Source organism: Thunnus albacares, chromosome 16, assembly GCF_914725855.1.
Source record: "Thunnus albacares chromosome 16, fThuAlb1.1, whole genome shotgun sequence".
Lineage (NCBI taxonomy): Eukaryota > Metazoa > Chordata > Actinopteri > Scombriformes > Scombridae > Thunnus > Thunnus albacares.
The window spans coordinates 20,888,321-20,911,327 of NC_058121.1; the positions used below are offsets into that span (position 1 = coordinate 20,888,321).

Genomic DNA, 23,007 nt, shown 5'->3' on the forward strand with positions numbered 1-23,007 from the left:
AGGGAGTCACGAAAGTTATCGGGATTCATCCTCTGGGAACCATGAATGTCATCCATCCAATATACGTTTTCAGTCTGGATCAAAGAGCATACATGGAGCAACAGTAGCAATGTGGCTAAAAACAAGATTTAAAGACTTGAACTTGACTTGGGATTAGACTTGAGACTTGAGACTTTAGAACCAAGACTTATGTGACTTTTAAAACAAGTTTGTCCCACCTCTGCCTATTGGACACACTAGAATGGGACACTGCAAAGGCATAAGAGGACGGAGAGAAATCAGGAAAGGAGGAATCTCAAAAAAAAAGAGTCTCTTTGTCCCAAAGAGCTTCACATCTTTTCAGAATACAGAGAACTTGATGTGCCACAGCCTGCAGACCTGCCTACTACATTCCACTGAAGCCTACAAACTCTATTTTGCCATGTAGCTGATTGGCAGTCACTGTCAGTTAGTTGAGAAAGCTATAGAGAGAAAAAGCTATAGAGTCTAAGCTAGATATCTCCAGGGCCTCATTATAAGCCTCCTTCGCCAGCAGCTCAGACTCTCATGTCTGAGTGCCCAGGAGTAGCAAGAGGGCCCACTTCATCAGAGGCAGCCAGGGATACATACTTCCTCCACCAGGTCTGTTCAGGGCTGAATACGTCTTTGTGAAGCATGATATACTGTAGTAGTGACAGCCTGCCTCAAATCCGTTTACAATGAAGGGCAAAACTCTCCCTGTAGTTTCTGATTCGGCTTTAATCCCAGACAGCACCACACCTTCATCTCATAATTACCCAAAAGGAAATACACAGGGATTGTATCAGTTTGGGTAGGAATTAAGGGAAAGGCAGGGAGAACGCCCATACTGTGCAGACCCTGACAGCCATCCAGATGCTGGATTATACAGCTAGAAAGTGGAATTGAAGACAGGCTGGGGCAGATTCTGGGTCTGGCACATTTATGTTGCGTCAGATGTAATAAGGGTTACTAAATCAGGATTACTTGTACCCCAAGTTATACTTATGCAGTTATCATGGGTTATGTGCATTATAGAGTAGCTCATTTAATTTGAGAAATTTGATTAACAAATATATCTCCATATTTAGTCAGCTGTAACACTTGTGTACATTGTATTATGTGATTGAGATTGGATAAACAGTTAAAATAGACAGGTAATGGATGAACAGTTGAAATAACTGTTATGGATGAATGAAATTGATAGCTTAATGTAATGAATTAATGGTTGAAATACTCAGATAAAAGAACTATATAAATGGTAGAATGAGAAATAATAGATAAATGGTTGAAATAGCTGAAACTAATGCGTGAATTATTGAAATTGTTAGCGAAAAATAATGGATAAATGTTTGAGTTAATGAAAAATAAAGAACAAATTTTTGAAATAGCCAAAAATAATGGATAAATTGTTGAAATACAATATATAGGTTAAGTAAGGGATAAATGGTTGATGTCTAGTAGTAGGATGATGCAAACTTGACCATACCAACCTAGACATTGACTGTTTAAATGTGTGAAAATATTATAGTAACAATATCCACTTAATTAACAGTATTATATATCATTAATTTTCAAATCAATTCAAATAAACACATTTGGAAGATGAGGGGCAGTGCTGATGAAGAGGTATTTGAGTTCATCTGACAGTCACACCAGACAAAAAAAAAAAAAAAGGTTGGAAACTGTTGCAGTACGGTAAGAAGTCGTGTTTGAAGACTAGTGAACTTGAACAATAATGCTAACACTGATTTGATTTATTCACCTGTTAGACATTAGGGAAGAAATAAACAAAAGTGAAGGTTTTCTTTTGCAGAAAGACAACTTAACGCATTCAAAGCACAACCTTTGGAATTTTTCTTTCAAACTTGATTTAATTTAAAAAATTAAATGAACAATACATTTCCTTAATTATCTGAACAGCAGTTAGAACACACGACAGTATAATTAGGAAGCAGAGAATACATTTTCTAATCTTTTGTAAATACCAGAAAACTGAAATAAAAATTCAAAAATAAAGGCACACGCAACATCCAACGATATGGAGATGAACATAAAAATAAGCAACTACAAGCTAGTTTGATTTTAGTGACAATATCCATGTAGAGCTACTGGATGCTTTTGTCTTCAGAGACTGGGATCAAGAGACTATAATGGTTCTTTTAACAGTGCTCTAGTTGAAATGTGTCAGAAACTTATCCCTTGACATTTTTTATCTTTGTTATACGAGGATGGTGAGGGGGCTATTTATTAACAGTATTCATGTAAAAGTGACAGCTTTGAACACTTTGTTTTAAATGTCCGTGAAACAAAAAGAGATGCAGAAAAACTACTTTTTTTAATTAGTGGGGAAAAATGCTTTTTATTCCATTAATATTTATATGACCTTTTTATCACTTCTTGTTTCTATATCAGACGTCTTATCAGTGCTTCCTTGGTGTTGATGTATCTTTAAAAGCACTCTACAGAGCAAACCAACAACCAAATCGACACAACAGCCAAAAAAAATGAGTACTTTATTTCAAACTGCTGCAACAGGGGCACTAAAAACAATCTGCAGAGAAACACACAGCCCCCCCCACCCACCCACCCAGAGTTAAACTCACTTCGATAGAAAATATTCTCATTTAAAAGTCATGAATAAAATGAAAGCACAAGAGAACATATGGTGGACGAAATGATTTTTGGAACACAGCGTTATGTAGCTTTGTCCAGCCAACAGAGAGAGAGAAGAAAAAAAAAAAAAAAAAAAAGGAACACTTATTAGATTATAAGAGCACAGTTTGGTGCGGCTTTCCAACCTTTCAAAAAATAGAACATTTCATGAACTTTCAGGAATAAATAGAAAAAAAAAAAAAAAAAAAAAAAAGGACACCGCCCTGCCCCCACCAAATAACAGAAAAGAAAGGAAAACAAAACAAAAAAACCCAAAACATTAAAATCTCTGTTTTACAGTTTCAACTGTGACATTTTGAGATTATGGGGTGTGCAAAAAAAAAAAAAAAAAAAAAAAAAAAAAAAAAAAAAAGACTAATAGATTTCCAGAGAAAAATGGTGCCGACATACATTAATCAACATAAACACACATGAACACTCACCACACGCCTGTGGAGTCAGTCACTGTCTGTCTGTCTCTCTCTCTCACACACACACACACACACACACACACACACACACACACACACACACACACACACACACACGACAAAGCACACTGTGGCTACTTGATTAACTTGACTGACTTGATTTCACGACACACCGATAAACTGACAGTGCAAAATTTTTAGACGGCTGCAGAAAACTAAAAATTAAGAGCAACACCAACAGGACAAACTTTCAGACATTTTGTACAGTTCTTAAATGAATTCAGTGTTGGATCTGCTTTTCTTTCTTTCTTTTCTTTCTTTCTTTCTTTTTTTTTTTTTGTTGGAATGAAGCTCCAGAGAAGCTGATTGGGGGGAAAAAAGAACAATATTTTTGGATTCAGCACTCAGAAGATTAAAAAAAAAAAAAAAAAAAATGCCTTTACACAACTATTAGTTATTTTAAGATTAATGTAATTTCTACCTTCTTTGTATTAACCCTTCATCAAACACATTCTTAAAAAAAATGTTTAAAACAATAACAGGTTAACTACATAAAACACTCTGGAGCACCATTTTCATAAACATGAGAATTGAGACAGGATTATGATCCGAGAACAAAAAAAAAAATTAGAAGCCAAAAAAGTTGATTCTGGCCGTTCTAAAGGCAGCGATCTTGACTGGTGGCACTAAGTTTGGACTTAAATGTAGACACGAGTCAATCCAGTCAACCGACTACAGTGCATTTTTGAAGGTGTTTTTTTTTTTCATCTACGGGGGGTGGGGGGGTTATAATGAATGACCTCTGACCTCCTGTGGCGGGGCAGGTCAGGTCACACTGGTCCACTACACCTGTACGATGTGAAATGCTTACTTTCCAATGTGTGTGAATTCTCTCAGGAAATAGGTAGAGAAACAAAAAGAGAGAGCGCTCTATTCGCAGGCTTTCCCTTCCCCCTGTAGGTTTCTCGTCCCGCAAGGCTAGTCGAGTGTTATTGACGACACTCGGGGGTTTTTTTGTACGGTACCTCACAGTCCTTTGGGTTTGTCAGAGTTCTCAAAGACTCAGAAGAAGTTTCCTGAAATGAATCCAGTCACAGGATATGGAAGGATATTGAACAGTCTGTTAACTGGATAGAAGGAGTTACAGAGTTCCTGCTCCTGTTGCTTTGTCTGTTTTGCTTTTTTGTTGTTGTCGTTGTTGTTGTTGTTTTTTTTTCCTACTTCACCATTCGGCATCCCCAATGGCTTTGGAGAAGACATAGTCTCTCCCGTTCAGATTCATGATCCCGTCCTTCAGGTGGAATTTCCATTTGTTCTTACTTCTGTGAATCTGAGGAGTAAAGAGAAGGAAATGAGTGTTGTGGGCGTCAAGGACAGATGGACAATGTTTCAGCTTACAGTGGACAGAGTCACTAATGTCTTTAGCCTATGCACACACAGACTCTAGAGCACTGGAATATTGAGCAGTGTTCACTTACAGTTCTTTATTAGCACTGAATTAGCATCAAAAAGAGTTGCAATACATTAAGAAATATGAAATAACTTTAAGAGGCATTAGGAACATCCTATCCTTCAGTCTGCAACAGCTTTTACAGTGAAACTGTATGATCTAAGTTATAACTTGGAACAACTTATAAATATTTATAAATATTTCCTTTATTAAGTTGAAATTACATTCATGTTTTATTTAAGTCTTGTGTAGTAAATCTGCGGTGGGTTTTTATTCATATTAACACATTTTCTCCCTGGTTGTCACCACAAATACTGCTATTTTATGATGATGATGCTGAATAAAAACAAACTCATTTTCAGCGACTCCAAATTGCCCCGTAGGTGTAAATGTCAAAATGTGTGTCTACATCTTGATATTACATAATAAAAAGGAGTTAGATGTACATAAAACCCCACATGCTCTGGAGAAAACTCTGGATCAACAGATAGAAGAGAATTAAAAATCTGGCACCAGGGTTTACGTTAGTGGGCGTAATGTCGGCTCCAGCAGGTAAAAGTATCAACAGCCAAAATGTCCGGTGAGAAATATGCTGATAAATAAATAAATTCATTAATAGCATATTAAATAGCCTAATGTTGTGTGAGTATGTTGCCAAGACAACTTAAATATAAACTTATGTTATGCTAAAGTTTGTTTTGCATCTGCTGTTAAGACATTAAAAGATTCGCTGAGTGTTTGATCAGGTGTTAGCGTGGCAACAGTCCTGCGCTTTGGCTCCACAGCGGTTAACACGACTTTGAAAAGTCTTACCGTTTTCTCTCAGGTAACGTTACATCTAGCACTGGCACAGTGAAAGAGAGGTGAGAGGTGGGCTCAGGGAGACCGTGGCAGGTGGGGGGGTGGGGGGGGGGGGGGGGGGGGGGGTGGTGGTGGCAGAGCTGCAGCTGCCCGCATGGCTGCATTAAGCTGACAAGGCTATTTGTTTTATTTTATTGTTGTAGCTCAGCTCCCAAAGTTTGTGAAGAGTTCATTCAGCTGACTACTTTTAACAAAATACATTTGTTGGATCATAGGATTTGTGGTTTATTGCTGTTTAAATGTAGGCTATTATATGACTATATAAAATATGTCTGGTAGTTGTTCCATATGGCTGGAATTCTGAAATTTAACGGCAATAATGGCCGTCAAAAAAAAAAAGTCTAGTGTAAAATCTGTTTGGCACTTGAATATTTACACAAGCAGGTTGAGTAAGTAAGTAAGTAAGTAAGTTATTTCGGTTATTCTCTCACAGAGTAGGTCATTTCCTACCTTGTCATACTGGCACACCACTACATTGTCTGTATCAAACAGCTCCTGGTCCTCCTCATCGCTGACATCATCCCCGCTGTTCAGAGGCTCCTGGCAAGAAAAAAAACACACACAAGTTGAATAAGGTTAAATGTTCTGGAAGCTGGTCTATACGACGTGATGAGCACACACTGGCTCTCTGTGCCGAGTTGACCCACCCTCTTGATTCAGAGAGACACACTAGGGGAAGATACATTATTTATTATCCAAAGAGACGACACTCACCCATTAAGGCCATTTACAATTCACTGTACTGAGTCTGACAACAAGCAGCACCGCAGAACATCTGCTGTAAAACTGTTCTGTGTCTGTTTGACTTCACATTTAACTGTTTGGGCTCACCTCCTCCACCTGCCCGTCCTCTCCCCCGTCCTTGTCTTTCTCCTCCTCGTCGTCTTCGTCATACTCCTCCTCCTCATCCTCGTCCTCTTCTGAAGAGGTGTCTCCGGCTCCGTCCACCTGCAGCATCATGGGAGGCTGCTGTGCCTGAGGCTGGGCTTGAGCCTGAGCCTGGGCCTGCTGCGCCTGGGGCTGCTGTTGGGCCTGTGGTGCAGCTGCACCCTGGGCCTGCTGAATCTGCTGGACCTGAGCTGCTGCTGCTGCTGCTGCCGCCTGACCGGGCTGCGGCGCCATAGCTGCCTGCATCACCTAACGGGAGAAGGAGCGCAGGAACAGAAAAGAGACGTTTATACCATGCTGGATTTAGGCTGTGTTTCAACTTTAAGGTGCAGAAAACTCAAAACCAAGGTCCTAGAAATACCAACATTAACTGCAATGCATAACAGTTGCCAATTGTTTAGTTACAGACAATTTATTAAATAAAACTCCAAAACTTTACAGCCCACTTCCAAGAAAAGAGCAATTACAACAGTCATAAGTGCTAACCTGTGTACCGCCTTGGACTTTGTTTCCTGCTAAGACGATCTGCTGCGGCTGGATGATGACTCCTGTTTGCTGGGGCAGGCCTCCCTGCAGAGGAGCCAGGACCTGGACAGACAGTCGACAGAAGAACTCAGTTTATAGCAGTTAGCAGTCTTGTTGGGAGGTTTTTTTAATGGATTTACATCTTAAAATGCCTAAAAGTTCTTTTATTATCTCAGTTGTCTTATCAGTCCAACTTCCATGCAGTATTGCCGTATTGTTGAGAAAGCTGAATGCTGGATCATTACGTAGTTATGATGCATTTAACTGTATTTTACTATTATGGGTCTGTGTGAGGAGGTCACTGATAGCAGGGGTCACGTCACAGATTAGGTTTCTTTGGGGGGTGGGGGTGACATTACAGACAAGCAGTCAGTGTCCTCTTGATGTTTTTCAAGGCATTATATTTCACATCTTTCAAGCTAATTTTTCCACAAGTTGGTTCTTCCACTGCTTTAAACGCCAGAAGACCCACAGCTATGCAGCCAAACAGCTTCATTTAACTTAATAAATCATGAACAGATTATGGACTGATCAGATACAGGATGAACTGTTGGGTGTCCATCCTCAAGACCAAGATAAACACGGTGGACACATTTTCACTCCTTAAATCAAATCTAGGTGTCCTGGGCTGACCTACATACCTGTTGTATGACCGGGGCCTGCACGCCACCGGGCTGCATTTGCTGCTGCAGGAGGATCTGCTGCTGAGGCTGCTGGATGATGTACTGAGTCCCGTTGGGGGCGCGGACAACCTGCAGGATCTGACCTGAGAGACCACAAAACGGAAAGCGTTATTGTGAATGAGCGTGCATTTCCTGTAGCTGTGGCTTAATATGACTATTCAGCAGCATTTTGGCATGGAAATATAAAACTGAATGTGCAGAAATGTGTGTGTTTTACCTTGGCTGGTGATGAGCTGTTGGTATGGGGAGACCCCTGTAGGCAAAGCAAGGGTTGCCGCGGTAGCTGCTGCACTCTAGTGGAGGAAAAGAGAAACATGCATATAAGAGTGTCTGAGGGGAAGTGAGGGACACACACTTATGCACACACACACACACACACACACACACACACAAACATTAAGTCCTGAGGCAAGATAATATATCCGAATATAGCCTAAAGTAAGTCATTTTAGGATTCAATAATGTGGAAAACAATACTGTTACAGGTCTAAAGGTTGTCACGGTGTAAATACCCTCTAAAATTATTAAACATACACACTGGCTTGAGTACACACACGCGCAGGTGTTTATGGCTTAAGTACATTTCTCACGAGAGATTTAAATGTTCCTGTGGCTGATGTGATAAAAGCAGTGTCTATTTATTTGCATTCCTTCATTTTATCTGCCAGGTTTGATGGTAAAAAGGTTAGAAATCTGCGAGTGAAGCTTTAAAAAAAAGAGGAAGGAAAAAAAAACACAATTAACTACAATGGCACAGATTCAAGCCTTGACACTAACACATGGCTTGCCAAACGGGGGGGGGGGGGTACAAAAGGAAGGAAAATGTGACACTCCACTCCATTGTGTGAAAAATGATGAAGGAAAAGGTGTGTTTGTCAATGTGTGTATGAGACTCAACAGGAGCTCATAAGAGGATGTTATGTCCCCAGTTTTATCTAAACTATAATCAAGGCTCTTACTACAACTCCCTGGAGGTCTTAACACTCCTCTCTACCTTCCCGTGTCCTCCTGACCCTTCATACATCTGTTATTAGACCATCCTGCTCTGAGGGAAAAAGCCCGCAGAGACACTTAAAGATCCTTGATTGTCTATACTGAAAGATTTTTGTCATGTTCGAGTAGTAATCTCTCGCTTTAAGCCATTCCAGACTGGCCTCATTGTCCTGTGCTGTGCTGTGTATGCCCGAGACAGTACTGGAACACCCAAACCACCTTTATTTTTGGACAAAGCTAGCTTTTTATGATCTAGTCTCGGTCTTTTTGTTCCATATAAAACATGTCATTATACTTTTGAGCTTTTTAAACCATTGTGCTGTAAACTTAAAATATATATATAGAGGAGAATAAAAAAGATATTCTTAGTAGTATGTTCATTTTATTACCTCTATTCAACCCCCATAATAATAAAAGGGAACAATGTCCCTCTTTTCAAGGTCTTCTCCTATTGTTTTTAGACAGACTGGGGCCTTATTTTCAAAATTCAACCAAAAATAAGCAAAAAAACCCCAAAACTAGTTATCCTTTCACTAAGACCACGTGTAATATAGCTGAGCAAGAACACAAACGAATGGCAATTCATGGACCGGAGCTTCCCTCGTGTCCAATTCATTGTTAATGTCAGGTGGTAAGATATAAAGAAGACTGGTGGTAGGCCACTGTTTTTGGTTTACTTACATAGACTTATTCAAACTACTCTGTACTACTACTTTACTTGTTTTGACAAACATGCGAGAGAAAACGAACATAAAACGAACACATCTGGAGTTGCGGTGAGTATGTTTTAACCCGACCGCAATATCTGGCAGCAGTCTACACGACGGCGAATTTTATTTAGTTTGGAGTAAACCGCCAACCTCAGTAAGTAAAGGAGTCACAAAGTATATGAATGAATAAATGACAGGAGTCTGTGTGAGACTGTCTATATACGGCGGAGGTCTGTTTTTTTTCCCCCCAGACTACAATTGTACTGCTTCTGTTCGTTTTATGCGTTACATATCCACTTACCATCCCCGTTGCACTCATGTGCTGTAGAATCTTGGAATCCTGAACAATGACTTGCTGCTGGGGAGCTGCGGAGAGAAACATGTTCAGGTTATACTATAATATGCTCCAGTACTACTCATAATACCCTCAGTGGAAAATGATGTTAAATGAGCAGAGCAAATAGATCTGTGAACACTGAGTTGGTTGAATAATTTATCCTTAAATTGGGCTCTAAAAATCTAATTCTAAGGTAGTCTATAAATTGGGCAAAATTATTTCTTAAGTATTTTTGTGATGTGTAAAAATGGTATTCATAAATGTTTGATGTTTCTCTTATTGTATTTATGTCTTAATTGTTCTATTAAACCAACCTTGCTGCTGTTGGGGGGGCAAGATGACTTGCTGGGTCTGCGCTTGCTGGGTAACTTGCTGGACCTGTTGGACAGGCTGAACCTGCTGTTGTTGTTGCTGCTGTTGCTGAGCGGCCTGCAGGGCTGCCTGTTCCTCAGTATGGAAGCCCTCCACTGCCTTGGACTGCAACAGTTTGTTCTCCCATAGCTGAAACATCAGGCAGAAACAAAAGTGGTAGAAAAAGCACCATTTGTTAGTCTGGAACTGGATTGTTATTATTGTTCCAACATGGGTTTCTCCATGTTGGAACAATAATAATATTTTGTGACGTACCCCTTTTCCATCCAGGACATTGTTACAATGATCTACTTCGTTATTATAAAGGGGAAGTTCTCATATGAGTCGCTGACAGTTGGGAAATACAAACAAAAGCTTAAAACCAGCTGTTACTATGAGACGAGGATGAAGTACACCTCCACACACTTCCGCTCAGGTTTATTTTTTTTTTAATTTCCCCTGTTATGGTCGCACACAGGAACAACCCTGCTGAGGTCAGTTACCGTTTTCAGCTCCAGGAGCACTTGCTCATCCACTCCCTCGTCCAGGAACAGCTCTCGCACCTCGTTGATCACATCCTCAATCACAGACTTGTATAGTTTAGGCTATGAGGGAGCAAGCACAAAAAAAAAGGAAAGGAAACACATTTTGATTACATAAGTGTATGCTGCAGAACACCTATTAATTTAGATGATAAGTATAACAAATGCCTGGTATTATAAATAATTTACCCACCGGTATTTACTTTAACAAAGATAATGGCTTGTGGAATTCAGAAATATATTTATTAGACAGAGATCAGTATAAAAAAAGTGCTTTAGACGTCTGCTGTCAGAACAGCAGCAAAACATTTATAACAAACCATGTCAGATATGACAATACATTCAATTTTACCATGCCAAATAAGCATAAATTGGAATTTTATGGTAACATCTGATGAATAGCTGTTGTATATAGCAAGCTAAAGTGCTATAACTGCTCCATGCAATATAATCCCCTTGATTTCAGCTGCAACTGCAAGAACTGTGTTGCTTTTTCTTTTAATGCTAATCTTTATGAACCATGTCTATATATTTATGTATGTAAATGTCTGTCTGTCTCGACCAACAAGCTAGATGCTCTTCGTGGGATACGGTGGCACGCATGGCGCACACAAACAACAGATGTACACCGGTTAAAACGTCTAACAACAGCCGACATTTCGGCAAGAGAAGAAAGCGGAGCGACACACACACGCAGGCCGCCGCCACCACCAACAACACCACCACCACCAACAACACCAACGCTACCGCCACCGCCGCTCACTGCACTGCATTGTCCCCGATGTCCGCAGGACGGACCTCGGTCTCTCCTTCCCTCCCCCTCCTCGGCCCTGTCTGCTCCTCCACTATTTAAAGCACAGTCTGGTGTTTATATGTAGAGCCGGTGACGTAGCGTCGAGTAGCACCTTCCCATCCCGGGCAGTCTATATTAGAGAGCCAATATGGCTGTATAAAACCCAGGCAGCGCAAAGGAGGAGGGCCAGAAGCGAAGAGAGGGGAGACGTGGAAGCCATTTTACGGAGCGGCAAACTGCGCGCTCGGACAGCCTCGCACGTTGAACAATTTGTGGCGGAATGTGGAGGATATTTTTTTTTTTTTTCTATCTCGGGTGTTAATATCGTCTAAGTGATCAGCTTTGACTAAGCAGTATAGCCTTATCGGTGGGGAGCAGGACTAAATTGTAATGAGATGGTGGTAAAAGTGGTGGTTTTGGGGATGGCTAGCCTGCCTTCTGGTCGTGGAATGGTGGACAATGATGAGGCAGTTGGCTGAACGTTTTTTTGAGAATTGAAAAGACGACTTTTCGGCTGCGGAGACTTTTCATTTTCAAGAAAAAAAATTATATATTTATATATATATAAACTAAATTCATTCGCAGTGGATGATGGCAAGGTGCTTTGCGTACATTTGTACTAGTATGCAAAAATAGCCATTTATCTTACATTTACCATTTGTCCCTGTTACTCACTCGTCTCTACACAAGCAACGACTCAATCTTTGACTAAATAAACATCACATATCCATAAATCCATATATTAAAATCAATTTAGCTTCACACATTTAAGTCAGAAGCCTCTGAGACACTAAAATGAACCAACTAACTGCCAACACATGAAAGCTTTAACCTGACAAACAGCCCATACAACTTAAAAAAAAATGCATTCTCATCACTAAATATTAATTTCTGCACCAGTTTTACCTTTTTCTCCTTCCTGATTTATAAAAAAAAGGCAACACAGCTCCTCTAACGTAGCTTAAACGTTGCTCATGCCAGATGGATTCATCTGGAAGAACTAGGTTAGTTTCGAAAACTGATTAAAATGGCCGATTAAATGAACTTAAGTTTGCATTTTATTGGATATAACAGTGAAGTGTTGGCAAAAGCAGACTCTCATTTTACTGCAGTAAGTAAAACCAGCTCGTCGACAGCTTTCCATTAACTTTACCCACATTTTCCCCCGCTGACAATCCTTAGAGATTGATCCTTACCACTGGGTTCGAGTTAGCCGAGCTCGCCATTATACGCGTAGTGTAAAAACCACACGGAAATAGGCGAGAAATAGAGCCAAAAATTACGAAAAACGGTTTAAAACAACTGGGAACGATATTTTAAAACAGCCGGCATCACTTTTGTAAATAAAACACAGTTTTTGCGGTCTTATTTACAATCCCGGGCTGCGACTCCCCAGCCGTCCTCCTTCCGTCGTTGTCCTGCTTTATATACTGAGCGATGGAGCTGCGAGTGCGCGAGACATAGGGCAGGGTCATACCGCACATCGCGCGAGATTTCGTGCCGAGTATGATTACTAATCAGTACAGGTACTGCTGGGAAATGTAGTTTAAATTCAATGTGGTAAATAAAGATGTACAGATCGCATTAGCTTTATAATTCGCTGTGACCTTGTTTACTGAATTATCCCTACTGTGAATATGCCGACACATAGAGGGGAGATAATTATAACATTACAGGAGCCTAAATGTCTGCAGACGGTAGTTTATAGCCTAGTAAAAAATAATACTGCATAAAGATAATAATGCAATAATACATAATAAAAATAAAATGTAAAGGTCAAACTGAATTACAGCACAAGCTTTATTTCGGGGAGTGTTCATTTGGAGCCAGCTGATTTAAAAAGTACAAAATACTTTACTGCCATGTCTGATGACAGAAAAAAAGAAAAGGGGGCACTGCAATACAATTTTGAAATCCCATTGGTCTCCATTAAGACTATATCCCAATACACTTCAAGATGGAAATACAGCTTTAGCCTTCAGTGTGTGTCTATGCCTGATGTTTTTTTTTTTTACTTGAAGTTGTCAGAATTAATAGAATATGGCTCATGATCTGTAGCCAAATGAGACCACAGTATATCCAACATTTTTGTGAAGTAATACATTTGTGTAACCTGCTTTATTCTGTTTTACACTTCAGTGAAATTAATGTAATTCAAGCTCAGCCTTTTCAAAATTGCATTTGCATTAACACCACAGTTAATACTACTTCTTAAATGTCATTGTTCAAATATTTGAACAATTTCTGGCCTATAATTCATGTTAGTGATGAAACTTATAGTCTGTGGTGCTGACCTGACAAAAAAATTGGATGTATGATGCATTAATTGGCCTGATGTAAACATCTTTAATGAAAAGTTTAATTTCAATGAGAAATGAATGATAACTTTGAGAACCTGTAATGGCTACATGGTCTGATTTGGATGAAACGTGGAAGGATGAGATCCAAACTGTAGGTGTCTGCCTTATGAAGAAGTTGTTCATTGGTACATGTGGATTTTCACGCCATTACATTTGTTACTATTCAAATTAAATTCCTTTATACGTTACAGTGTGTTATGTGGGACAAGTTTGTACCTTTGTTTATGTTTCAAGAGCCCTTTTTTCATGTAGTAACACCATGCTGCCACAAGAGTGTGATCACACTACATAACAGAACCTTAGCACACAAGCTCTGGTTTTGCAATTGCATGACACACACAGAAACACACACACACACACAATCCACTTTGTATAGCATGCAACTATTTTCCATGTAATTCAATACAGGTTGATGTAAGTGAAGTTTTCTGGATGAGACCTGTCCGTGGGTCTTCTTTGTTTAATCAGAAACACATCTACCCTGACTACCAGGGGGTGGGGGGGGGTGGTGGTTTTCAAAAAACAATAAAGCTTTGCAATAAATGAGAGCTGACAAGAGAACGTTACCTCCACTTCTGTCTCCATGGAAACTTGCCTCACTGGTCATTCTGTGGATATGGATGATATAGACCGGGGAACACACAGCTCTCTGTGCATCAATCCACTTAGCACTTCTGCCTTCTCTTAAGATGGTGCGTCAGTGTCACAACAACTGAATTCATTCAATTTATCTCACTGAGGGGGAATTAAAGGCCTGCTTGACACTTATGAGAATATGCTTTTGAATTCACTTGTAACCTTTGAAGAAGGAAGTGATGTGGAAAAGATGATTGAAAGCTTGTGTCTAGAAGGTGCCTCTCAAACTATGAGATGTGATCAGATGATCAAACATAAAGCTTTGTTATCTGAGGCATGTTGTCGCTACCTTTGAGTCTCACTCTTGGTAACTGAGAAGTATGATGCCCTCTAAAGATCTAGACAATGCACACTTTTTGCTCCCCCCCCCACCCCCCCTCTTTCTTTGCTGTAGTTGCATAGCAACAGAGGAGCAGCTAGCTCCAGTTGTGTTGGTGGTGGGAGCGTGCTGCACAGAGAGGCACTGGATCGAGATTAAGCCTGTCTCGGCTTCAATTATGAATGGGTTTCCACTGCCACACGCCTCCAAAATGGCACCACTTGGATTGATAAGGCATTGAGGAACTCTTTGGTACACTTAACTCTTTTACTTCTTTCCCTAAGGGGAACGCTGAGCTTGACTTTAATCAGAAGTATTGAACTTAAATGATTAGAGGAAGTAAATGAATAATTAACTGGTGGAAGAGGCATGGTTATGATAAGACCCTTGTTGATGGGAATATGTGAGGTTAATGATTGGGGTCAGTCTTGAGAGCAAATTAAAGAGTCTCCAGTCTCACAAAGCAAGCACTTTACCAGTAAATGGGGGTTAGTGTGTGTTGCATGGTGAAATGAATGAGGGATGAGGGAGGGTGATATGCTTTCTTGTAAGTTTTCAGAGGAAAAAATGGTGAAATTTGAAGAAATCAACTGCTAACCCATAATGCTTATTGAATGTATCATAGTTATCAACACAAAACTATATGTATTGATGACTTTGTTACTATCTTTGACTTTTTTTTTTTTTTAATTGAGTCCCTCCAAAAGAACAGCCAAACTAATCTTCTGCAACTTGTATTTTTTATTATTGCAACCAACTGGAAGACAATACATCACATAAACATCATTGTAGTTTCTCAGAAAATGGAAAACAAAATAAAACAACATTTATATATTTTTTGCCACGGTATTGGACAACGTTGATATTTACATGTAGTGATGAAATAGGTCTTGAAATCATTCTTTGGCAATATGATTGCACAATAAGGAGAGAATTGAACATTTACTGAAAAATCAACACCTGGGTGTACTCTGGATCACATCTCACAGATCAATAACAGTTTTGCATTTTGACATCTCTAACCTATGGCTTTCCAATATTCAGCTCAGACAGTCACCAAAAAAGAATGGCAGTATTGTAGATTATTTTGTCAGAGAGAAAACAAAACAGAAAATAAAAATGCGCATAAAAACATCAACAAATAAAAAATGGCAACTATTTTTTTTTTTTTTAGAGCATCACGCTGTGTGTTTGGCAGGTTTGAAAGAAACACTTGTTTTTTAGGGGGCTTTTTCAGGCAGTGAAATATATTTGCTTCGCTTTAAAATGTCCCGGGTATATGTGTTACTCTGTTTTTCCATGACTCGCAGGTCAGGAGTTCATCCTTCCTGCATGTCACTGAGTGAGTCAAAGGAAAAAAGGTGGTTGCTAAAGCAACACATCTCCCCTTGACATGCCTCTTGCCAACTGAACACGTTATTAGTCTCCACAACAGTGGATTGTTACTGCAAATACAGCAGAATGCTTGACCTGGGCTGCGGGAGCACTCAGACAGATATCAGACGAGAGACGGATGGCACACAACAAGAACACTGACACTGACTGACTGTCTCCTTTTAGCCTTTTTTATACGTCAGCATGGATACCATACAGAATGCAAAGCCAGTGATGCATGCTACAGGTGGCAAAAGACTGTACCAGTGGATGGGACATGCATTTGTTTGAATGCTTGGCTCACTGACAGTCACTCAACATCTATTCAGCTTGAGCAAAACCTTGTCTGACTCTGCTGCTACGCTGATGCACATAGCCTCCAACCAAATCCAGCTGCATTTTAAATGCACTGTACCTCCCCTCCAAGTGAGGGAAAATTAATACTTTAATGCAATTCCTGTTTTAGCAAAAGCATGCCAAATAGTGGCAACGCGGCATCTATATCACTTCTGATGCAAAGAATGTCAAAGCTCACTTACTGCCCTTGTGAATTTCAATCAAGTCAGTTTTTTAATTCAAGTGAAATACACCTTGTAAAGTGGGTGTCATAGCAAAATATATTAAAAAACAGCCTCTGATCCCCAGATTGGGCTACTGAGAAAATATGAGACTGTATGACTGCTTGACATCCACAACGGCAAGTAATACCTTTAATCAAAGGGTTAATTAACAATACTGTATGTAAATTAGAAAAAAAAACTTTTTTTTTTGTCATTTATGCCATCTGCTACATTCCTCTTTCTTTTCAGTTCCTCCCAAGTAGCCTTTTTTTTTTCTGGAGATATGAGGTTCTGTCAGGACACCAACAAGTTTCCCATTCCCGTCTGTTCCATACATTTACACTGAACAATGCCGATGGAAAATAAGGACACATGTACATATACACACAGGAGAAAAAAAACAAAACAATACTGTTATAAATAAAGACAGGTAACGTTCTGTCAAAACATGTCAGAGACATGACAACAGAGGTACTGAGGGCAGGCAGGCAGGCAGGCACAATGTTAAAGGGTGTGTGTGTTCCTGGGCACATAACCTCACACACTCTACAGACGTGTTCTGAAATAACACCGGGGTTAACATTGAACACCTAAATCACTGTACAGGCAGAAGAAGACGGAAGCCCACCCCTAAGAGGTGATTCAGCTGGCCTACATAGCCTGAACCGAAGCCCAGAGGTGGCACCCTCGGGCCTCTAATTGCAGAGTGATCTCCCACGTTTCCTCCCTGAAGACGTGTCTTTGAAAACCCGCTCAGAAAAAGAACCCAAAGGATTCAAAGAAAAAAAAAAAAAAAAAAAAAAAAAATCCAATATAATCACGGGTATAAGAATTGGCGGCAAAACTTTTTTTTCCTTTCCTCTAGGATCAAGGTTTATATGAAAATAAGTCATGCTTCATGCTAAATACATTGTTTATCTTACATGATCTTTGAATAAAAAAGATTTGCTTTTTATCTTATTTACAAGCACCCATGCAATATAACTGAGAAAGTCCTGCAGGTCAAATTGCTTCAATTAAGAAAGGAAAAAAATAAAATATTTTCTAACCTTTTTACAGAGTTGTCCACATGGGACAAATTGCTTATATCTTCATGAGGGTAGAGTGAGGGTAAACAGACACAAACAGAAATCTAAACCCACAGTTTATGTATATAGTTCTTTGACATTGTAAAATGAATAGGAAGGTGTGGTAGCTACTGGTAGCTACGATATCTATACCAGGTGTCTACGTCTATGGACAGAAGTACTGGGGAGGTTTTAAGGAAGTTTACATTATGCAACAACAACAACAAAATGAAGGAGATATTGCCTCAGACCCGGCACACTATCCATCTCTATGGTGATAAACATGAGCTTTTTTTATTTTAATATATTTTATTCTTAAATACTATGAGTGCTCTTGAAATAAACCATGTCTTTACCCATGATGCTTTTATTATAAGTGGCGTAAAATAATCTTAAGTGCATGAATACATATCACATTGGGTTTTACAATTATTTTGACACTTAAGGTCATTTCTCTCTAGCTCTTCGACTTTACTACTATGCCTTCAGTTTCTGCTTTTTTTTTTTTTTTTTTGTCAGCTGTCGTATCGGCTACATGAAGCAACCTGGTCGCTTATCTTTGGCACAGTCTCACATTTGTGCTCGTGGATGTAGGAGAGTGATGCTAGTGAGCGGCCAAGAGAGCTCTAAGTCTTGTTATAATAGGCTTGTCTGGTCGGCTCTGCCGTCTTTGCTGGCATCACTGCAAGATTGCTACAGATTCACATAGAAACAAACAGGTAAGACAAACAGCCATCTTCTGTTCATGTACTGTACGCTCCTCAATGTGATTTGGTTTTGTCGTGTACGACTTGTCCAAATTAGTGACAAAACATGCTTTTTTTTATGGCTTTCATCCCCAACAAAACAACAAAAACAACAAAGACACATGAGAAATACCCATTGATGTTAGTGTTGCTGAACATGTAGGAAAACATAGATTTTTGATATTGCCACAAATAAGTAGGATTCACCTAATGCCCTGCAGATAGATAGAGGGAGATGAGAAGTGTCCGTAGAGACTAATGCTGTAGTAAGTTACCTGTTGACCTATTTGTGTATTGTATATGTGTCTGTGTGTTAACGTGTGTGTGCGTGCTTTGACTTGTATACCGTCTGTATGTGTTTGCATGACTATGTACTTGTTCTATGTGTGTCTCTTAGTTTCTCAGGGCCTCTTTCTGCTCCTTCTGGCCCTTGGCGGTGCGGTTTGTGATGTTGTTGAGGCAGGCTCTGACACCCGCCAGGTGGAGCAGCGACCCCGCCGCCTCCTTCATCTCCTCGTCGTCGCTCTCCGGCGGCTTCTCCACCGCCGCCGCGCGCCGCTTCTTCAGCGGCAGCGTGTCGCTAATGCCCCTTGCTCGGTTTTTGGTCCAGGGCAAACTGCTTCCTGCCAGAGTCCCAGCTCCTGCCCCTGAACTACGTCTCTGTCCGCGCAGGGGCTGCTGAGAAATGTAGGTAGCGGCGGCAGTTGTGACGTGAGCATCCAGCGGGATCTCCCGAGGCTCGGGTTTGACGTCTGACTGGATCTCCACAGCGATGATGTCGTCGTCGTCCAGGGGAGAGGAAGGGTCGTCGACCTGGGAGGAGCACAGCCTGCTGGGGGATTTGGCGGTGCTGTAAGTGTGGTCGTCCTGGAGGTCCTCACTGCAGGGTGGAGGAGAGTAGCGGGATGGGCTGTCCTGTCCTCGGCTTAGATAATCTCCCAGGGATGATCTGTATGAAGCAAGGACACAGAGTGGGAGAGAATATTGTTACTCCTGCTGTCAGACTGCCAGACAGGTGGCCTGCCTCTATACGCTTCACTCCACTGAAGCCTGCTCCATTTTGCTTTGCATTTGGCTAGAAAGCAAAAATTCTCAGGTGATAATCTATCACGCTCAAATAGCACCCTAGGGTCTAATGTGCATATTTCTCTGGTCAGATTAAAACCTTGTATCTCCAAAAAAGAGGCAGCCTTTTAGAAAATGAGCAGACTCGCCACCTATGCATTTTTCAAATGACACCGTGCATTCTGAGCAGCTTTCATGGTCCCTAAGGTTGTGGAACTTGCTCAGCACATAAAGGACCTTGCGAGCTTTAAAGTCAGAACACCACAGAATGACGATTCCGCAGCGAAGCCGTTTAACCACTGTCCACCAGCTTATACATTACAACTGCAACACATATTTTGCTCTATTAGTCAGGAGACACTTTTCTCTGTGAGGCATTAAAGGACAGGGGTGTACTCCGACAACCAATAAATCAAACGATGCTTCAGCGGTGTGCCCTGTCCCCCGGACATTTTCTCCCTTCAGAATGAGAGGGTTAGCATATTAATATCTTATAAGAAAAACATGCACCCCTTACAGTGATCAAATATTCACTGCATACCTTTAGTGAGCCTTTCGGTATGTTTAATTCATTATGCAGTGCAGGCCATCATACTCTTATGCTCCTATGATGGATGTGCATGTCCATGCATGCTCCGAATGTTCTTTGAATCATGAGGCCTCTCCCTCTAATAAACCTGTTTGTGTGTGCGTATGTAAGACCGTTATATAAACACACCTGGATAAAATGTTCTGAACGGTAGGGAGCGTGTGAATGCCTCTGAATTTTGAAGATGTAGTTATGTAAACTATCAGTGGAAAATTTTGGTGCGAGGTAGTGCGCCGGCTGTTTTGTGTGCATGTGCTTTTGTGTTTGTTTGAAAGCTACCGTATGTGTGCATGTGGGGTGTGTCTGTGTATGTCTGTGGGGGAATGTGTTTGCGCTGGGAAAGCCCTAACTGACATTAATTATATGGTTGCGGGTGATGGGAGCAAAGTTTACCAACCTTATGGCCGAGGTTCTGCTCCCCACAGGGCTTACAGGTAGGGGTCTTATCACAGGGAAGAGTGCCTGGCTCCTGACACGGGCGCCATTTTGGATCACACCACGGGGAACTGAAGAGAGAGAGAGCAGCAAACACACAGATTTAAACAAGATATACACACAAGTCTGAGCCACAACTACACATGCAACACTCAAATGTGTTTCAAAGTTAATCCAGAGGACGGAAGGAGACACAGAGGAAGCTTCTCCAAACACGATCGGACCTCGATAAGACCTGGAGGCAGCTCGATGAGCATTCACTGACCGTCTGAGGAGGCCAACAGGGCAATATTGATGAGCAAGGCAAGGTTAAATTGAGCGGGAAAGCGTCATAAATGAGTTAAGGCCGCTGCGAATCATTCAATTACCAACGACCGCTGGGCTCGGCTAAATCTAGCCTGTCTAAAGCTGTGGCTGAACAGTAGGCAGTTGGAACTTGAAGGGCGATACCACAGATTTTAAAATTCAAGGCTTTTATTTACCTATTTATTTACTTTTGGGGGGGTTTAAAACTTGAAGTTTTCCTTCTTTTTTTCTACAGATGAAAGTTTGAGCTTGACTGTGCAGAATGATGTATGTGTAGAGTTTGACACTAGAAGGCTGTTTTCACATTCATCTGCTGAAAGTGGAAAGTTTCTCCGTGCTCAGTGAAAATCCAATTTTAGAGGGATGGCCTAGGAGCATGATTTGTGACATCACAAATAGTTTGGAAGACAATTCTGGTCCAATATTGAACTTAGAAAGTGTGAAAACTTGAAGCCTCCAGTGCACAAACACTGAGAATGGACTTTACAGTGAAGTAGGAGACATCTTGTGTCCAGTAGTTAAACTTCTGAAATGAAATATATTTGCATATTTATAGTTTCTGGATTTTTTAACGGGGGTGAAGCAGTAGGTGTTATTTTACCAAGATTATTATTATTTTAACAACATAATTGAACTTTTTTGGGGGAAAAAACTTATCAGACAATTATTATTCAAAGGACAGTGTTTTATATACATCTTAAAACATGTTTGGAGGGGATCTTTAAAATTAATTAAATGTATTTCTCAAGTGATCTATATACAATACTCCAAACTGATAAAGTGAACAAGGTTTTAGAAGTTTTATACATTTATTAAAGGGGTACTCCAGCGATTGAGTACTGTACTTCCATAAAGTTGGGGGTCTCACAAGAGACTGATAAGAAAGAATGGTTGGTGCAGAAAAGGCAGATATCCTGACTTTTAGTCTCTAGTATGGGTTAAGCTCCAAAAATCCTGGATCTTACATTTCCCATAATACAACTCAAGAGCACCTTTCATTAGACCCCACTCCTGTCTCCTAAATGCCAAATTCTATCAAACCCCATACGTCAAGTTTGTAATGCAGGCTTCTGTTAAAGCTTTTAAACCTCAAGCCCCAGCGAGATAACCTGGAGGACATCATCCTGTTTTTTCAAACTTTGGAGAGCTCTTTCCACAGCCACAGAAGACATGATACAACTGTTTTCACAGCATTGCATAGTACTCCTTGTGATGAGTAAACTGAACTTCATTTGTAAAATCATTGGAAAGCTCCTTTAAAACTTACGAAACACAACATTTACATACAGTGTGCTTCCAGTTTGCAACTCTTAAATGCACAATTTCCCTTTACTTCTTCTTACAAGGTTTTAATTCTGTCTAGAACCTTTGCAAGTGGCACTCTGAAGATGGTTTAGAAATGAACACGTCAGATTACCAAGTTCAAGGAACCCTTGGTAGACCTCCAAGATAGGACTCTGCTGAGGTGTAGATTTGGGGAAGAGCTCAGAAATATTGCTGAAGGGTTCAAAGTTGGTTCCATCACTGAAAAAGCTTGGAACTACCATTTCTCTTCCACTGGTCGTCCATCAGGTCAGAGTCAGTAACCAGGCAGAGAGGATGTTAAGAGTCAAAATGGAGATGAGGAACCCGATGGCCATACTAACCAAGTTTCAAAGAAACAGGAGAACCTACCAGAAGGACAACCATCTCCACATCACTCCATCTAAGTGCCATTTTGCTCTACTGAGTAAACAGGCATATGGCAAGCCCACCTGGAGTTTACCAAATAGTGCTTCCTCTTATCTAATGAGACAGAAATGGAACGCTCAGGCCTGAAAGCATTTACAACTGGCAAAAACCAGGTGCTGCTCATCACCTGGCTAATGCCGTCCCTACACCGAAACACTGACTTGGCACTATCATACATCACATCACTTTCCAGCAACACAACACCTTCAAACACACACAGCCAGGATAATGGAATGGCTTTGGAACAAATCCCTGAATGTCCTCGAGTGGCCCACCCAAAGCCTGGACGCCAAACCATTTGAAACCCTGTGTGGAGAGTAGATCACAGTTTGCTGACGCTCCTGATCCAATCTGACAGCTGAAGACTTAAAGCTGTCATCGCTGTCAGTACATCCTCTGTTTACTGTGGTGATATTTAACTTTTTGATTTTTAATATACCTGCATTAAAAGAACAGTTTGAGAAGATCGATACCACTCTAATGTCTATATGAAGCTAGAGCCAGTGGCAGGTTAGCTTAGCTTAGCATAAAGGTAGGTCCAAACGTAGAAAAATCCACCTACCAGCACCTTTGAAGCTCACTTATTAGCACACTATATCTTGT

At 40.6% G+C, this 23,007-nt stretch overlaps 2 protein-coding genes across 4 annotated transcripts in view; both read right to left on the reverse strand.

Moving 5' to 3' along the window:
* Nucleotides 1–2,699: 2,699 nt before the first annotated feature.
* gtf2a1 (general transcription factor IIA, 1) lies at nucleotides 2,700–12,656 on the reverse strand. The gene is made up of 10 exons (XM_044329639.1): nucleotides 12,413–12,656; nucleotides 10,385–10,486; nucleotides 9,845–10,031; nucleotides 9,495–9,559; nucleotides 7,708–7,783; nucleotides 7,449–7,573; nucleotides 6,769–6,870; nucleotides 6,226–6,531; nucleotides 5,845–5,934; nucleotides 2,700–4,413 (listed from the first exon to the last, which is right to left on the reverse strand). Exons 1-10 carry the CDS (start codon nucleotides 12,440–12,442, stop codon nucleotides 4,306–4,308), a joined length of 1,191 nt encoding a protein of 396 aa, XP_044185574.1. The 5' UTR covers nucleotides 12,443–12,656; the 3' UTR covers nucleotides 2,700–4,305.
* A 2,593-nt stretch (nucleotides 12,657–15,249) lies between these two features.
* The window catches only part of ches1 (checkpoint suppressor 1), a 59,228-nt gene continuing 51,470 nt past the window's right edge, over nucleotides 15,250–23,007 (reverse strand). For all 3 annotated transcript variants that reach the window (XM_044376917.1, XM_044376919.1, XM_044376918.1), the window contains exons 5-6: nucleotides 20,330–20,438; nucleotides 15,250–19,227 (exon numbers count right to left, since the gene is read on the reverse strand). In XM_044376917.1, coding sequence (XP_044232852.1) covers nucleotides 18,672–19,227; nucleotides 20,330–20,438 — 665 coding nt within the window. In that variant the 3' untranslated portion in view covers nucleotides 15,250–18,671. The remainder of the gene's footprint in view (nucleotides 19,228–20,329; nucleotides 20,439–23,007) is intronic.